Below are 17,143 nucleotides of genomic sequence, written 5' to 3' on the forward strand. Positions count from 1 at the left end.
AGTTAGTCTTCAATATTTACAAAAATACACTTCATCACTAAAGATAGTGCTTTTAACCAAGGACCTCAGGGAAAATATCAAATAAATGACAGATTTTACAAATATAAAATGCCCAATAAATGTAACCGTATGCAAATCAACCATAGCGAATGTCAGATGACATGCTGGAACTGTGCAACCAGAGCGGATGATAGATTGTGGTTTGGACGGCTGGACACACCTCAACAGCCCTGCTCAGGGAGGATGGTATACTTGAGGATGCGGCTCTGGACCTTGTTGGAGTCTCGTCTGAAGCAGTAGAGGAGGTACTGGTGGTCCATGGGGTCAATCTCCGAGGTGGGGGGGAGGAGGAGGGGGGAAGAGCCAGGGCCTCAGAGAGTTACTGATCATTCCCATCAACTGCATCTGAGGCAGATAAACATACAGAGACCGTGTCTGTGGGATACAAATCACTATAGACAACAGGCTGCAGAGATGGAAGTACTGTATGCACATAGTAGTCGCACTCTTTTGCACGCACGCACACGCGCACGCACGCACGCACGCACGCACGCACGCACACACACACACACACACACACACACACACACACAGTGTCTGACTCGTACCTTCTCAGCCACTCTCTCCACTCCGTTCTGTAACTCCTGCAGCATGTCGCTCATCGCCAGAGACTTGTTGGAGCTGTAGTGGTTAAACTCCTGGTCCTGGTGCTGAGTCTGAGCTTGGCCGTGAGCCATGCTGTGGTGGAGCTGGGACAGGGGTTCTCCCCAAGCCCCCAGAAGCTTCAGGATGACCTCTGTCAGCTCCTCTCTCTGGCAGGAAGGGGGGGGGCGGCTGGGTCCAAATCAGATACAGACAATAACTTTTATTGATAGTTATTACACTTTCATCTGTCCAGGTAAGTCAGTTTTACTCACTTATACCATTGGAATCAATTATGCTCAACTTTACTCTACAGTACTATACAGAGCAGGCAGACAAGAGACTACCACTTGTCAAATCAAATCAAATTTTATTTGTCACATGCTGTGAATACAAAAGGTGTAGACGTTACCGGGACTTTAACCAACAACGTTACCGGGTCTTTAACCAACAACACAGTTCAAAATATTTGCTAAATAAACTAAAGTAAAGAAATACAAAAAAGTTACACAATAAGATTACATAACAATAATGAGGCTATATACAGAAGGTACCTGTACCAAGTCAATGTGCGGGGGTACAGGTTAGTCGTACATTTGTACATTTAGGTAGGGGTAGTGACTATGCATAGGTAATAAATAGCGAGCGTCAATGTAAATAGTCCGAGTGGCCATTTGATTAATTGTTCAGCAGTCTTATGGCTAGGGGATAAAAGCTGTTAAAGAGCTTTTGGTCCTAGACTTGGCCCCCCGGTACCGCTTGCCGTGCTGTAGCAGAGAGAGACCAGTCTTTGACTTTGATTTTTGGGCCTTCCTCTGGCACTGCCTAGTATATAGGTTATGGATTACAGGAAGGTTGGCCCCAGTGATGTACTGGGCCGTACACACTATCCTCTGTAGCACCTTACAGTCAGATGCCGAGCAGTTGCCATACCAGGCGGTGATGCAACCGGTCAGGATGCTCTCAATGGTGCAGCTGTAGAACTTTTTGAGGATCTGGGGACACATGCCAAATCTTTTGGGTCTCCTGAGGGGGAAAATGTGCTGCCGTGCCCTCTTCACAACTGTCTTGGTGTGTTTGGATCATGATAGTTTGTTGGTGATCTGGACACTAAGGAACTTGAAACTCTCAACCCGCTCCACTACAGCCCCGTCGATGTTAATGGGGGCATTTTTGGCCCTCCTTTTCCTGTAGTCCACGATCAACTCATTTGTCTTGCTCACATTGAGGGAGAGGTTGTTGTCCTGGAACCACACTGCCAGGTCTCTGACCTCCCTATAGGCTGTCTCATCATTTTCGGTGATCAGGCCTACTACTGTTGTGTCGTCAGCAAACTTAATGACGGTGTTGGAGTCTTGCTTGGCCACGCAGTCGTAGGTGAACAGGGAGTACAGGAGGGGACTAAGCATGCACCCGTGAGGGGCCCCGGTGTTGAGGATCAGTGTGGTAGATGTGTTGTTGTTTGCCCTTACGAGTACTTTTTGGTGTCAGGTAAAATGTATGGAATAAAAAGTACATAATTTATAAATATAAATAGTAAAGTGTGGTGGAATATTCTTTTCAAGTGAGAGAGACTTTGTCATTTCTTCAAACAATCATCTTTATTCAATATCGATTAATTATTGCAATAATTAAACTGTCAACCCAACAGTCTTGACTAACTGATAAAGATAAAACAGAGACCTTATATAAGACTTAAAAATGCTAAGTCAGACTGGTTCCAACTCCCATAAGCCACCTTGGTTATCTACACAGGATGGTGTTTTACCCCCAACCCGGCTTAGTTTCCCAGACGCCAGGAAGATGAGACAATGAGGCATTGTTCTAAACTCTTCCAGGCTATCTCTATATTGGGTCACACACACCACATCTTGTCTATGGAATGCCAGCTTTTAGGTTTGTATCACCAAGTCATTGTCAGCTCAAGCTATCTCTAGCAGACTAACTGCAGGAAGCTGGAGTGGAAACCATCTCTTTACAGAAACACACAATTAAACAGAACAGAAATGTCCTATTTGTTAAGTATTAATCGCTAACTATTAATATCAAACAAATACGGTAAATATGTCATTTTTCTATCACACAAGTAAAGTACAGATACTCAAAAAAATGACTTAAGAAGTACTATATAGTATTTTTACTTAAGTACTTTACATTCAATCTTAGTCCTGTATTGACACTTTGCCTGTTTGATGGTTCATCTAAGGGCATAGCGCGGTTTCTTATAAGCGTCCGGATTAGTGTCCCGCTCCTTGAAATCAGCAGCTCTAGCCTTTACCTCAGTGCGGACGTTGCCTGTAATCCATGGCTTCTGGTTGGATTATGTGCGTACTGTGGGTCACTGTGGGGATGATGTCGTCAATGCACTTATTGATGAAGTGGGTGACTGAGGTGGTATACTCCTCAATGCCATTGGATGAATCACGGAACATATTTCAGTCTTTGTTAGCAAAACAGTCCTGCAGCGTAGCATCCGCGTCATCTGACCACTTCCGTATTGAGCGAGTCACTGGTACTTCCTGCTTTAGTTTTTGCTTGTAAGCAGGAATCAGGAGGATATAATTATGGTCAGATTTACCAAATGGAGGGCGAGGGAGAGCTTTGTATGCATGTCTGTGTGTGAAGTAAAGGTGGTCTAGAGTGTTTTTTCCTCTAGTTGCATATATGACATGCTGGTAGAAAATAGGATTTAAGTTTGCCTGCATTAAAGTCGCCGGCCACTAGGAGCGCCGCTTCTGGATGAGCATTTTCTTTTGCTTATGGCGTTATACAGCTCTTTGAGTGTGGTCTTAGTGCCAGCATCGATTTGTGGGGGTAAATAGACGGCTATGAATAACATAGATGAGAACTCTCTTGGTAGATAGTGTGGTCTACAGCTTATCATCAGGTACTCTACCTCAGGCGAGCAATACCTCGAGACTTCTTTAATAGTAAACATTGCGCACCAGTTGTCGTCTTATCAGACGTAGCTGCTCTTTCTTGCCGACACACGGAAAACCCAGCCAGCCCTATATTATCTGTGTCGTCATTCAGCCACGACTCGGTGAAACATAAAATATTGCTGTTTTTAATGTCCCGTTAGTAGGATAGTCTCGACCGTAGATCATTCAGTTTGTTTTCCAGTGATTGCATGTTGGCCAATAGAACCGATGGTAATTGCAATTTACTCACTTACCTACAAATCTTCAGAAGGCACCCCGACCTTCGTCCCCTGTATCTCTGTCTTTTCTTCACATGAATTAAAGTAATTTGGGCCTGGTCTCCGGGAAGCAGTATATCCTTCACGTCGGACCCATTAAAGAAAAAAACATTGTCCAGTTCGAGGTGAGTAATCGTTGTTCTGCTGTCCAGAAGCTCTTTTCAGTCAAAAATGACAGTAGCAGCAACTTTATGTACAAAATAAGTTACAAACAATGCAAAAATAAAAATGGCACAGTTGGTTAGGAGCCCGTAAAACGGCAGCCATCCCTTCCGTTGCCATTATATCAATTATATCAATGAACCTACCAGGTACCACCCCAAATCTGTAAACACGGGCACCCTCATAGATATCATCCTAACCAACCTGCCCTCTAAATACACCTCTACTGTCTTCAACCAGGATCTCAGCGATCACTGCCTCATTGCCTGCGTCCGTAATGGGTCTGCGGTCAAACGACCACCCCTCATCACTGTCAAACGCTCCCTAAAACACTTCAGCGAGCAGGCCTTTCTAATCGACCTGGCCCAGGTATGCTGGAAGGATATTGACCTCATTTCGTCAGTAGAGGATACATGGTTATTCTTTAAAAGTGCTTTCCTCACCATCTTAAATAAGCATGCCCCATTCAAAAAATGTAGAACCAGGAACAGATATAGCCCTTGGTTCACTCCAGACCTGACTGCCCTTGACCAGCACAAAAACATCCTGTGGCATACTGCATTAGCATCGAATAGCCCACGCGATATGCAACTTTTCAGGGAAGTTAGGAACCAATATACACAGGCAGTTAGGAAAGCAAAGGCTAGCTTTTCAAACAGAAAATTGCATCCTGCAGCACAAACTCCAAAAAGTTCTGGGACACTGTAAAGTCCATGGAGAATAAGAGCACCACCTCCCAGCTGCCCACTGCACTGAGGCTAGGAAACACTGTCAACACCGATAAATTCACAATAATTGAGAATTTCAAAAAGCATTTTTCTACGGCTGGCCATGCTTTCCACCTGGCTACCCATAACCCGGTCAACAGCCCTGCACCCCCCACAGCAGTTTGCCCAAACCTCCCCATTTCTCCTTCACCCAAATCCAGATAGCTGATGTTCTGAAAGAGTTGCAAAATCTGGAACCGTACTTATCAGCTGGGCTAGACAATCTGGACCCTCTCTTTCTAAAATTATCTGCCGCAATTGTTGCAACCCCTATTACTAGCCTGTTCAACCTCTCTTTCATATCGTCTGAGATCCCCAAAGATTGGAAAGCTGCCGCGGTCATTCCCCTCTTCAAAAGGGCAGACATTCTAGACCCAAACTGTTACAGACCTATATCTATCCTACCCTGCCTTTCTAAGGTCTTCGAAAGCAAAGTTAACAAACAGATCACCAACCATTTCGAATCCCACAGTACCTTCTGCGCTATGCAATCTGGTTTCCGAGCTGGCCATGGGTGCACCTCAGCCAAGCTCAAGGTCCTAAACGATATCATAACCGCCATCGATAAAAGACAATACTGTGCAGCCGTATTCATCGACCTGGCCAAGGCTTTCGACTCTGTCAATCACCACATTCTTATCGGCAGACTCAACAGTCTTGGATTCTCAAATGACTGCCTCGCCTGGTTCACCAACTACTTCTCAGACAGAGTTCAGTGTGTCAAATCGGAGGGCCTGTTGTCCGGACCTCTGGCATTCTCTATGGGGGTGCCACAGGGTTCAATCCTCGGGCTGACTCTTTTCTCTGTATACATCAATGATGTCGCTCTTGCTGCTGGTGGTAATCTGATCCACCTCTACGCAGACGACACCATTTTGTATACTTCTGGCCATTCTTTGGACACTGTGTTAACTAACCTCCAGACGAGCTTCAATGCCATACAACTCTCCTTCCGTGGCCTCCAACTGCTCTTAAATGCAAGTAAAACTAAATGCATACTCTTCAACCGATCGCTGCCGGCACCTGCCCGCACTTCCAGCATCACTACTCTGGACGGTTCTGACTTAGAATATGTGGACAATTACAAATACCTAAGTGTCTTGTTAGACTGTAAACTCTCCTTCCAGACTCACATTAAGCATCTCCAATCCAAAATGAAATCTAGAACCGGCTTCCTATTTCGCAACAAAGCATCCTTCACTCATGCTGCCAAACATACCCTCGTAAAACTGACCATCCTACCAATCCTTGACTTCGGCGATGTCATAGACTGCCCCCAACACTCTACTCAGCAAATTGGATGCAGTCTATCACAGTGCCATCCGTTTTGTCACCAAAGCCCCATATACTACCCACCACTGCGACCTATATGCTCTCGTTGGCTGGTCCTCGCTTCATATTCGTCGCCAAACCCACTGGCTCCAGGTCATCTATAAGTCTTTGAGGGAGATATGATTCTCCAGCTTCAGTGATTTTTGCAATTCGTTCCAGTCATTGGCAGCAGAGAACTGGAAGGAAAGGTGGCCAAAGAGGAATAGGATTTGGGGGTGACCAGTAAAATATACCTGCTGGAGCGCGTGCTACGGGTGGGTGCTGCTATGGTGACCAGTGAGCTGAGATAAGGCGGGGCTTTTCAGTTCTCTGCTGCCAATGACTGGAACGAATTGCAAAAATCCCTGAAGCTGGAGACTCATATCTCCCTCACTAACTTTAAACATCAGTTGTCAGAGCAGCTCACAGATCATTGCACCTGTACATAGCCCATCTGTAAATTGCCCATCCAACTACCTCATCCCCATATTGTTAATTTTTTTTTGCTCCTTTGCACCCCAGTATCTCAACTTGCACATTCATCTTCTGCACATCTATCACTCCAGTGTTTAATTGCTAAATTGTAATTACTTCGCCACTTCGGCCTACTTATTGCCCTACCTCCCCAATCTTACCTCATTTGCACACACAGTATATAGATTTTTTCTATTGTGTTATTGACTGTACGTTTGTTTATTCCATGTGTAACTCTGTGTTGTTGTTTGTGTCGCACTGCTTTGCTTTATCTTGGCCAGGTCGCTTTGTAAATGAAGAACTTGTTCTCAACTGGCCTACCTGGTTAAATAAAGGTGAAATAAAAAAAAAAAAAAAATTGTCATTATATTAACATGATACAGAAGGGTGCAGATATGAACATGCAGAAGAGACATGCAGAGGGAGTTTAAACACATGCAGACAAAACAACATTTAGACTATTAAGTGCTAGGCTCACTGCTAGTCTCTGTGCATTCTCCTTGTCATCTGGTGTAAGTTTGTGAAAGCTGTGGCATTTCCGTTTTCTAATGTGGTTTTTCATGGGGAGGAAAAATTGCTCCTTTGGAAGAGATGTAAAACAACAGAAAAGGATGATAAAAATGAGGAACAGGGGGTAATAAGTACATAATAAGTAATGATGTAATCTCAAAGTTGAGAGAGGAGAGTGAGAGAAAGAGAGAACGAGCAAGAGAAAGGAGGGCAGAGGAGACTAAAATAGAGGAGCGACTCTGAGTGTAGATCGCTGGAGATACCATGCATTTTGGCATACAGCTGAATACCCTGTCGAAAAGGTCTGCCAGGGACAGTGCATGGCACCCTACCTGTCTATGGGCACAGATGGGGGCCCGGCCAGCCTTATGGTCCACATATACCAGGACAAGGAAAACAACCCACGCCAATGTAAGAGAAAGCAACAGCAAGAGGAAAAGTCAGTTGGAGATACCCAAATCATAAGCAAATGTAAACTGGAAATCCAAGTTAAAACTACATCCAGCTCTTACTGTGCTTCATGGTCTGTCCGATTGGTTGCCAGTTCTGTTGATGGGTTAACATTTGTTGTGGTTGGTCAGCAGTGGTCTGTCACTGACCTTCCAGGCATCTGTCTGGACTACATGACTGGACTCTATGACTATGACTGTATGATGACGTCGTTGTTCATTAAACATGAGGAGGGGGTAATAAAGCTATGGTTTTGTCTCTGTTTGTCATATCCACTCCTCACACCCTGGGGCGGACAGAAGGAAACCAGGCGGAATGGCATCGCATCAGAAAAGAGAGACAGAGAAAAAAAGAGAGAGACAGATAATCAGGCAGATCACAATGGCGTCAGCAGAAATTAATGAATGTGTTTTAATGGAGCCCTGAAATAAAGTTTTACTGGCCCTCCACAGTCTGGTATGACCTGGTATGAACTGCATAAGAACTCTAAAAGAACTCACATTGCACACTATCCCTCCAAATCCTTAACAAACAAAGTCCATGTGTGAGTCTCGAAACACTCCATCCCTAATACCAATGTGACCTTATGTGTCATCATATGACCTAATTGAAGGTGGTACAGTGGAGGTGACAGATTCAGTGCTTCATTTGTAGACTGGGAGGTACCAGAACAAAAAGTGAGCCCGAGAGGGAGGTGACCTGGAGGGCACCGAGGTACCGAAATGCAAAAAAAAATATCACCTTTATTATAAAACAATGCATGCATTATCATCGCTTTTACATACTGGCATAGAGCAGTAGCGTGAGATGCTTGCAGAAAAACATTTGCCTAGGTTCCCCCCAAAAATGTGACCTTTTATAAACACATTTTATGCAATTCTACACCATTTTAGATGACTGGAGACTTGAAGAGGACTGGCCACCCCTTAGAGCCTGGTTCCTCTCTAGGTTTCTTCCTAGTTTCCTGCCTTTCTAGGGAGCTTTTCCTAGCCACCATGCTTCTACAGCTGCTTTGCTTGCTGTTTGGGGTTTTAGGCTGGGTTTCTGTATAAGCACTTTGTGACAACTGGTGTTGTAAAAAGGACTCTATAAATACATTTGATTGATTGATTGTATTAACTTGAAAAGTGTATTCGGGCAATACTTGTTTGTTGTACATAATAACACAGTATATTATGGTATTTTCATCATCCATTGGACATCTTACACTATAAGGACATTGTGCACATGTAAAAAAAACAAAAAAACATTCTGCACTCACCTTAGCCATAAGAGTCCAGCTATTCGGCTATTTTAAATCAAATGTATCAATCATAGACAGTAGAATAACCAACACTACTTCAGTCGAAATACGGTCGGTAAATATTTTATTATAATATCCTTTTCACTGACTTAACAGACAAATCGAACATACAAAACACATAAATACGGCATTATCTAAATAGAAAAGAATACTCTTTAGAAATCATTTACATTTAGCTCTTCCTATGTACAGTTTTTAGAGTGCATTCTATTGCTGTGTGCTTTCCGACGGAGCTGAGCTACTGTGAAGGAGCAGCAGAGGGAAGCAGAGGGTCATGTCAGTGAGAGAGTCCAGCTCCAACTCCACGCTCCTCTGCATCAAGTCAGTAACATCAGAAAACGTCATATACTTAGGCCATATACCAAATTATTTCCAAGAAAACTGATATTATGCCGAGTCCTGGCTTGTGTGAGTAAGGATGCCGTTCTAAGCAACACAGATTCATCAGAGCTCAGGTTTTTCCATTCCTATACATCGTCCAGGCACTCAACACTTGTGGTGCTTCCACTTGCGTGTGGCCACTGCGATGCCGTGGTCCTTCTTGTGCCAGGGGAAGAGGCGGGTGAGGGCCAGGGTGCCTTCTGGCTGCACCGCCCCAGTCAGCAGGTAGAGCTGGGCGCGGCCGGGCCGGACTAGGGCGTTGGCACACCGTAGGTTAATAAGCAGCCACTGCTGGAGGAGGTGCTGGGTGTCGTAGGGAAGCAGGGGGCCCTGGCGGATAAACTCCACCCGACCCTCCACCTCAAACTCTGGCTCCCCCGAGGGCCGGCGCCGGCGAGACAGCTTGGCTGTTACAGCTGGGGGAAGAGAAAGAGGAGAGAGGGTGAGTACACTAGCTTGGACAGAGTTACACACATATGTATAGTACAAACACACACAAATATACACACAAAATAACATTAATACACTTCCGTAACACACTAATCAATAGAAACATGCGCAGGCATAAAGTACATTATTGCACATGCTTACCAAAGTCATCCTGGCACAGAGCGTCCAGAACTGTCTTCAGTGTAGGGTGCTCCTCCACGGAAGGACAGGCTTGGCATGCAGGCTGAGGCAATGCTTTGGCGAGGTGGCTGTTGCTGTGTTTGGGGTGGGGGGTCAGACACATGTCCTCCTGGGCAGGGAAACGGTCACAGTCCAGCGCCTCTGGCCAGACGTGGCCCTGACAGGCCAGTACTGGAGCACAGCTGTCCCTGACGGCCACGCACAGGCTACGGCACGGCTGGAAAAACCTGGAGATGGGAGAGACACGGGGTTACATTTAAGAACGCAGTGGGCACTCTCTGGAAATTGAAGGAATATTACACTGTAGACACACACCCTCAATAGTTTGAGGGTGAAAATTGGTGAAAATTGAGTAGTGGATAGATTCCTCTTAAGAAGGAGTTAGCACGAGAAAGTGGGAAGGAACTAGGCAGACCGACTCAAACACAGGAGAAAGAACAGCCAGATTGACAGAGAAGGATGAGAGAGGCATAGTATGCAGACAGACAGACAGACAGACAGACAGACAAACAGACAGACAGACAGACGGACGGACGCACAGCAAGAACATACAAAGGTAGAAGAGGACATGAATAGGTAAAAGGCTAACAGAAGCTATAGACGTACGTGTCGAGGCAGACGGGGGCAATGAGGGAGCAGAGGAAGGCTTGGGCATGGGGATGGCAGCCAGTCTGCAGCAGGGGTCTCCAGTCCTCCGAGCGGGGAACCACTTCGCTCTCCAGGCTGCTGTGGCCCAGGAAGTTTGGCAGCCTCATCTCTGAGTAGCCCACGTCCTGGCACACACTCATCTGGTGGGGGATGGGCACGCACCGGGTCGACTGGCCCATGTCGAAGCCCCAGGCTGGGGTCAGGAGAACCAAGAGAGCCAGGGTTACGGTGAGGAGATCCATAGTGAAGAGAAACAAAGTCCTGAGTGAGAATCCAAACGAGAAGGTGGGTGCTGCTGTTGCTTGTTTCTGTAGGAGAGGTAATGTCTCTCTGTACCAGTGGTCTCCTCTATATATGCAGTCAGCCCAGCCCAATCAGACTGTTATCAACTACCCATCAAAGAGACTGAGACGGCGTGTGAGAGGAGACGATGGCTTGTTTTGTGATGAATGTAGACAGAGAGGGGGGTAATAGGTGGATGGAAGGGGGGGAGAATTATGAGAGCAATCACAACCAAAGCAAACTATTATATTTGTTTCTACCCAGTCCATTTCACCATTGAAAATCCATGACTTTCACACTAGACACTAGACATAGCTACCGTACTGTTTAGTTCACACAGGCTGCTTTGCTGGACATTATGTATTCATGCATTTTGCACTTTTTTTTCTTCTTATGAGCTTATTGTTTTGAGAGGCAAATACAGTAGTGTAATGACAGATTCTCAAATGTGTACTCTTCTAAAAACAATTTGATGAAGAATGTTTATAGTTCATATTCTACACAGGAGTAAAAGTGTATTTCCTTTTAGAGAGTTGTGTAGACAGACAGGAAGTCTCCTTAATATTGAGCCTCTTTCATGTCTCCTCCTTTACTAACATAAAGGGTTTCCTGAGAAGGGTCCTGATCAGACAGATCACACTCCCATTAGCAGGACAGTGTTTCCAGCTCTCTCACCTGGCTTTGATGTGATACTAGATTACTCTCTTTGTCAAATGCTAAACAACAGCAAGCTCCAGCTGGCTACCTACTGTAGCTATCTGATCATACTCGACTGCAGCATAGACAGAAACAAACAGTCATATGAAGCTATGAGTCTCTATGTTGCAAAAAAAACATAAAATCCCATTGGTCACACCATGTCATTTTAAAGTGATAATTTCAAGTATTTAAAGGCACAACAAAGTTAAAATGGGAATACAATGTCAGATATTTAGTATTTATACAAGAACTTCATGTATTATCACTGTGCTTCATTTAATAGCACAACCAAATGACCTGGATGGCAGTTGAGATTACATTAAAAGTACATAGTGTAAGTGATCAATGCTTTTCAAGATTCTGTGCAGATTATTATGGCAAATGTCAAGATCTCCACAGACCTGCGACCTTTGCATGCTATCATGAACATGTATGCTTTCTATGATTACGTAAGAAGACATTTATACAGTGCCTTCAGAAAGTATTCATACCCCTTGACTTATTCCACATTGTCATGTGTTACAGCCTGAATTCAAAATGGATTACTTTTTTTTTTATATCACCCATCTACACACATTATCCCATAATGTCAAAGTGAAAACATGTTTTTAGAATGTTATCAAATTTATTGAAAATGAAATAAAGATATTTAAATTTTCATAAGTATTCACACCCCTGAGTCAATCCATGTTAGAATCACTTTTGGTAGCAATTACAGCTGTGAGTCTTTCTGGGTAAATCTCTAAGAGTTTTGCGCACCTGGACAATATTTGCCCATTATTCTTTAATGGTTTCAAAGGTACAAATCCAGCATATTTCATACACGGTTTGTCTATGTAGAAAATTGGTTACACTAACCAGGTTTCCATCCAACCATTTCATGCAGATGTATTATCTCACATTAAAAAAGTAATAACTGGGCTGAAGGGGACAGGATTTGCCCGTTCAATTTTATATATATATATATGTTCGACATGGAGGGATCTTGTTGTTCCGGGAAAATTAATTATGCGAGAAATTGCGGTGGAAACGCAATTTTGATATAATAACCATCATATCGAAGTAAATTTGGGAGTCACGCGATGAAGTGTGTTGTCCTCCCACTACGACTCGCGAAACCATGCAGTTTATTAGGCTACAGATGAAATAAATAATGATCAACTTCACCAAGTGGTGAAAATGCACGTGATGAGGGTGATGCTCCTTTCAAATAAATATCGATGGTCTTATTCTGGTGACATGATGATCGATATTTGACTGCCGTTTGACAAATACAAATAACACAGCTCTTGTTCATAATAATCTCAATATATAGACTAGCCTACCCGCACTGTATCTGCCAGCTGTTGCCTAGAGCGCACGTGCCAAGAACAGTGGGCACATAGCAACCGTTTTTTTATGACAAAACGATGGAGTAGAAAATGCCATGGAAACCCATTTAACTTGTATTTTTCATTCGGTACATAGGAAATTAACCGCAAACGTTATTTGTATGTGCAGGAAGTCATCACGCACAGACTTTTATCCGCAAACGTCAGTTTTGATGTACATCTCTGGTGGGAATATGCACAGTGCTGTAAAGTACTAAAAAGTACTAAGTTAAAGTACTAATTAAGTAGTTTTTTGGGGTATCTGTACTTTACTATTTATATTTTTGACTACTTTTACTTCACTACATTCCTAAAGAAAATTATGTACTTTTTACTCCATACATTTTCCCTGAAACCCCAAAGTACTAGTTACAATTTGAATGCTTAGCAATACAGGAAAAAGGTCAAATTCACTAATTTATCAAGAAAACATCCTGGGTCATCCCTACTGCATCTGATCTGATCTGGTGGACTCACTAAACATAAACGCTTCCTTTGTAAATTATGTCTGAGTGTTGGAGTGTGCCCCTGGCTGTCAAAACAAGTAATAAAAAAGGACATTTTGCTGTCTGGTTTGCTAAATATAAGGAATTTGATGTATAGCGTTTACATTTACTTTGTACTTTCACTCAAGTATGACAATTGAGTACTTTTTACAATACTGTACTTAAGTACATTTAAAATCTGATACTTTTAGACTTTTACTCAAGTAGCATTTTACTGGGTTACTTTCACCTTTACTTGAGTCATTTAATATTACGCTATCTTTACTTTTACTCAAGTGTGACAACTGAGTCATTTTTCCACCTCTGAATATGGGCATATTATTTTATGCAGATTTTAGAATATTCACATGGAAATCTCTCACAAATTGGATGGAAACCTAGCTACTGATGACAATCCTGAAATATGATATGTCAGAATCATTGTATTTTCCACATAGATACCATATCACAATATGCTGACAAATTGTTATGAAACAACGTTGATTCAACCAGCTTGTGCAAGTGGGATTTCTCTTGGCAATTATTTACACGTTTAAATCATAGAGCCAACTTCACCTCTTTTAAAGCTTGTGCAAATAAGTAATTAGGCAAAGGGTACAAAAAAGATTCCAGATATTCCGGGGAAAAGAGACAAGATGGATTATATTGATCGTAACAGAAAAAGTATTTCAATGCAGTTCTGGAGGAACACAGTCATATTATCGTCAGACAGCCACAGGATGCTCCTACCATCTCAGACAACTAGAAGAGATCTCACACTGCGATGCGATCTCACATTAGATGCTCCGCTTCTAATGACGGTCTGGCTCTCTCACTCCCTCTGTCTCTCAGGACTTTAGCTTCTAATGACGGTCTGGCTCTCTCACTCCCTCTGTCTCCCAGGACTTTAGCTTCTAATGACGGTCTGGCTCTCCCACTCCCTCTGTCTCTCAGGACTTTAGCTTCTAATGACGGTCTGCCTCTCTCACTCCTTCCGTCTCTCAGGACTTTAACTTCTAATGACGGTCTGGCTCTCTCACTCACTCCGTCTCTCAGGACTTTAGCTTCTAATGACGGTCTGGCTCTTCCACTCCCTCCGTCTCTCAGGACTTTAGCTTCTAATGACGGTCTGGCTCTCTCACTCCCTCCGTCTCTCAGGACATTAGCTTCTAATGACGGTCTGGCTCTCCCACTGCCTCCGTCTCTCAGGACATTAGCTTCTAATGACGGTCTGGCTCTCCCACTCCCTCCGTCTCTCAGGACTTTAGCTTCTAATGACGGTCTGGCTCTCTCACTCCCTCCATCTCTCCGGACTTTAGCTTCTAATGACGGTCTGGCTCTCCCACTCCCTCCGTCTCTCAGGACTTTAGCTTCTAATGACGGTCTGCCTCTCTCACTCCTTCCGTCTCTCAGGACTTTAACTTCTAATGACGGTCTGGCTCTCTCACTCACTCCGTCTCTCAGGACTTTAGCTTCTAATGACGGTCTGGCTCTCCCACTCCCTCCGTCTCTCAGGACTTTAGCTTCTAATGACGGTCTGGCTCTCCCACTGCCTCCGTCTCTCAGGACATTAGCTTCTAATGACGGTCTGGCTCTCCCACTCCCTCCGTCTCTCAGGACTTTAGCTTCTAATGACGGTCTGGCTCTCTCACTCCCTCCATCTCTCAGGACTTTAGCTTCTAATGACGGTCTGGCTCTCCCACTCCCTCCGTCTCTCAGGACTTTAGCTTCTAATGACGGTCTGGCTCTCTCACTCCCTCTGTCTCTCAGGACTTTAGCTTCTAATGACGGTCTGGCTCTCTCACTCCCTCCGTCTCTCAGGACTTTAGCTTCTAATGACGGTCTGGCTCTCTCACTCCCTCCGCCTGTCAGGACATTAGCTTCTAATGACGGTCTGGCTCTCCCACTCCCTCCGTCTCTCAGGACTTTAGCTTCTAATGGCGGTCTGGCTCTCTCACTCCCTCCGTCTCTCAGGACTTTAACTTCTAATGACGGTCTGGCTCTCCCACTCCCTCCATCTCTCAGGACAGTAGCTTCTAATGACGGTCTGGCTCTCCCACTGCCTCCGTCTCTCAGGACATTAGCTTCTAATGACGGTCTGGCTCTCCCACTCCCTCCGTCTCTCAGGACTTTAGCTTCTAATGACGGTCTGGCTCTCTCACTCCCTCCGTCTCTCAGGACTTTAGCTTCTAATGACGGTCTGGCTCTCTCACTCCCTCCGTCTCTCAGGACTTTAGCTTCTAATGGCGGTCTGGCTCTCTCACTCCCTCCGTCTCTCAGGACTTTAACTTCTAATGACGGTCTGGCTCTCCCACTCCCTCTGTCTCTCAGGACATTAGCTTCTAATGACGGTCTGGCTCTCCCACTCCCTCCGTCTCTCAGGACTTTAGCTTCTAATGACGGTCTGGCTCTCTCACTCCCTCCATCTCTCAGGACTTTAGCTTCTAATGACGGTCTGGCTCTCCCACTCCCTCCGTCTCTCAGGACTTTAGCTTCTAATGACGGTCTGGCTCTCTCACTCCCTCTGTCTCTCAGGACTTTAGCTTCTAATGACGGTCTGGCTCTCTCACTCCCTCCGTCTCTCAGGACTTTAGCTTCTAATGACGGTCTGGCTCTCTCACTCCCTCCGTCTGTCAGGACATTAGCTTCTAATGACGGTCTGGCTCTCCCACTCCCTCCGTCTCTCAGGACTTTAGCTTCTAATGGCGGTCTGGCTCTCTCACTCCCTCCGTCTCTCAGGACTTTAACTTCTAATGACGGTCTGGCTCTCCCACTCCCTCCGTCTCTCAGGACAGTAGCTTCTAATGACGGTCTGGCTCTCCCACTGCCTCCGTCTCTCAGGACATTAGCTTCTAATGACGGTCTGGCTCTCCCACTCCCTCCGTCTCTCGGGACTTTAGCTTCTAATGACGGTCTGGCTCTCTCACTCCCTCCGTCTCTCAGGACTTTAGCTTCTAATGACGGTCTGGCTCTCTCACTCCCTCCGTCTGTCAGGACATTAGCTTCTAATGACGGTCTGGCTCTCTCACTCCCTCCGTCTCTCAGGACTTTAGCTTCTAATGGCGGTCTGGCTCTCTCACTCCCTCCGTCTCTCAGGACTTTAGCTTCTAATGACGGTCTGGCTCTCTCACTCCCTCCGTCTGTCAGGACTTTAGCTTCTAATGGCAGCAGAAAATGAAAGTACAGTTGATAAGTAACTCAATGCAATTGTTGTGTGGATTATGCCTGTCTCCACAACTATGTTCCAATGTGTATCTTCGATGGGTTTGTGCCCAGAAGGCTTAAAGTCAGTAATAGGGCTGAGTCTTGCTGTCGCACACACAAGGAATAGTGGCTGAGGCTGAAGACATGCCAGGCTAGCCAAGCTAAGCCCCGGGGCCCGTATTCATAAAGCGTCTCAGAGTAGGAGTGCTGATCTAGGATCAGGTCCCCCTGATCCTAGATCCCCCTGATCCTAGATCCCCCTATCTTATTCCTTATGATATTAAAGGCAAAACTGAGAGCAGTACTCTTACTCTGAGATGATTTATGAATACAGGCCCAGTCGGTCTGGCCCCTTACTTTCCCACAGCCTTCAGTCTCCAGTCAGAGCTCCACCGGCCCTAGCTATGCAGCCCCCTTCTAAAGGATTACTGCTTGCCCAGCCCGTCTGATCTGAGCTGGGGGCCTGGGTTCAGACGAAGGAGTGCTACTAAGGGGCAATTAGAGCCACAGACCAATTTGTCAGAACAATGAGGCCACACGTTTAACAAGCTCCCTCTGCCATTATCCCAGCAGGGAGCTGTTTTTCTTTCTAACGGCCCCCCTGCCCATCTGTAGACACTGTGTTT

At 45.0% G+C, this 17,143-nt stretch overlaps 1 protein-coding gene and 1 pseudogene across 1 annotated transcript; both read right to left on the bottom strand.

Moving 5' to 3' along the window:
- Positions 1-221: 221 nt before the first annotated feature.
- LOC129861835 (prolactin-like) lies at positions 222-8,785 on the bottom strand (annotated as a pseudogene).
- A 116-nt stretch (positions 8,786-8,901) lies between these two features.
- szl (sizzled) lies at positions 8,902-10,776 on the bottom strand. Its single transcript, XM_055932940.1, has 3 exons — positions 10,436-10,776; positions 9,791-10,056; positions 8,902-9,615 (listed from the first exon to the last, which is right to left on the bottom strand). Exons 1-3 carry the CDS (start codon positions 10,717-10,719, stop codon positions 9,305-9,307), a joined length of 861 nt encoding a protein of 286 aa, XP_055788915.1. The 5' UTR covers positions 10,720-10,776; the 3' UTR covers positions 8,902-9,304.
- Positions 10,777-17,143: the final 6,367 nt, after the last annotated feature.

The sequence above is a fragment of the Salvelinus fontinalis genome, chromosome 9 (assembly GCF_029448725.1).
Source record: "Salvelinus fontinalis isolate EN_2023a chromosome 9, ASM2944872v1, whole genome shotgun sequence".
NCBI classification, from domain to species: domain Eukaryota; kingdom Metazoa; phylum Chordata; class Actinopteri; order Salmoniformes; family Salmonidae; genus Salvelinus; species Salvelinus fontinalis.

Excerpts from the sequence above, each read along its gene's own strand:
- szl (XM_055932940.1), bottom strand. The coding sequence starts at position 10,719 with ATGGATCTCCTCACCGTAACCCTGGCTCTCTTGGTTCTCCTGACCCCA. Across the intron at positions 10,057-10,435 it reads GCCCCCGTCTGCCTCGACAC|GTTTTTCCAGCCGTGCCGTA; the intron begins GTACGTCTATAG and ends TCCCATCTCCAG. Across the intron at positions 9,616-9,790 it reads TCTGTGCCAGGATGACTTTG|CTGTAACAGCCAAGCTGTCT; the intron begins GTAAGCATGTGC and ends CTCTTCCCCCAG.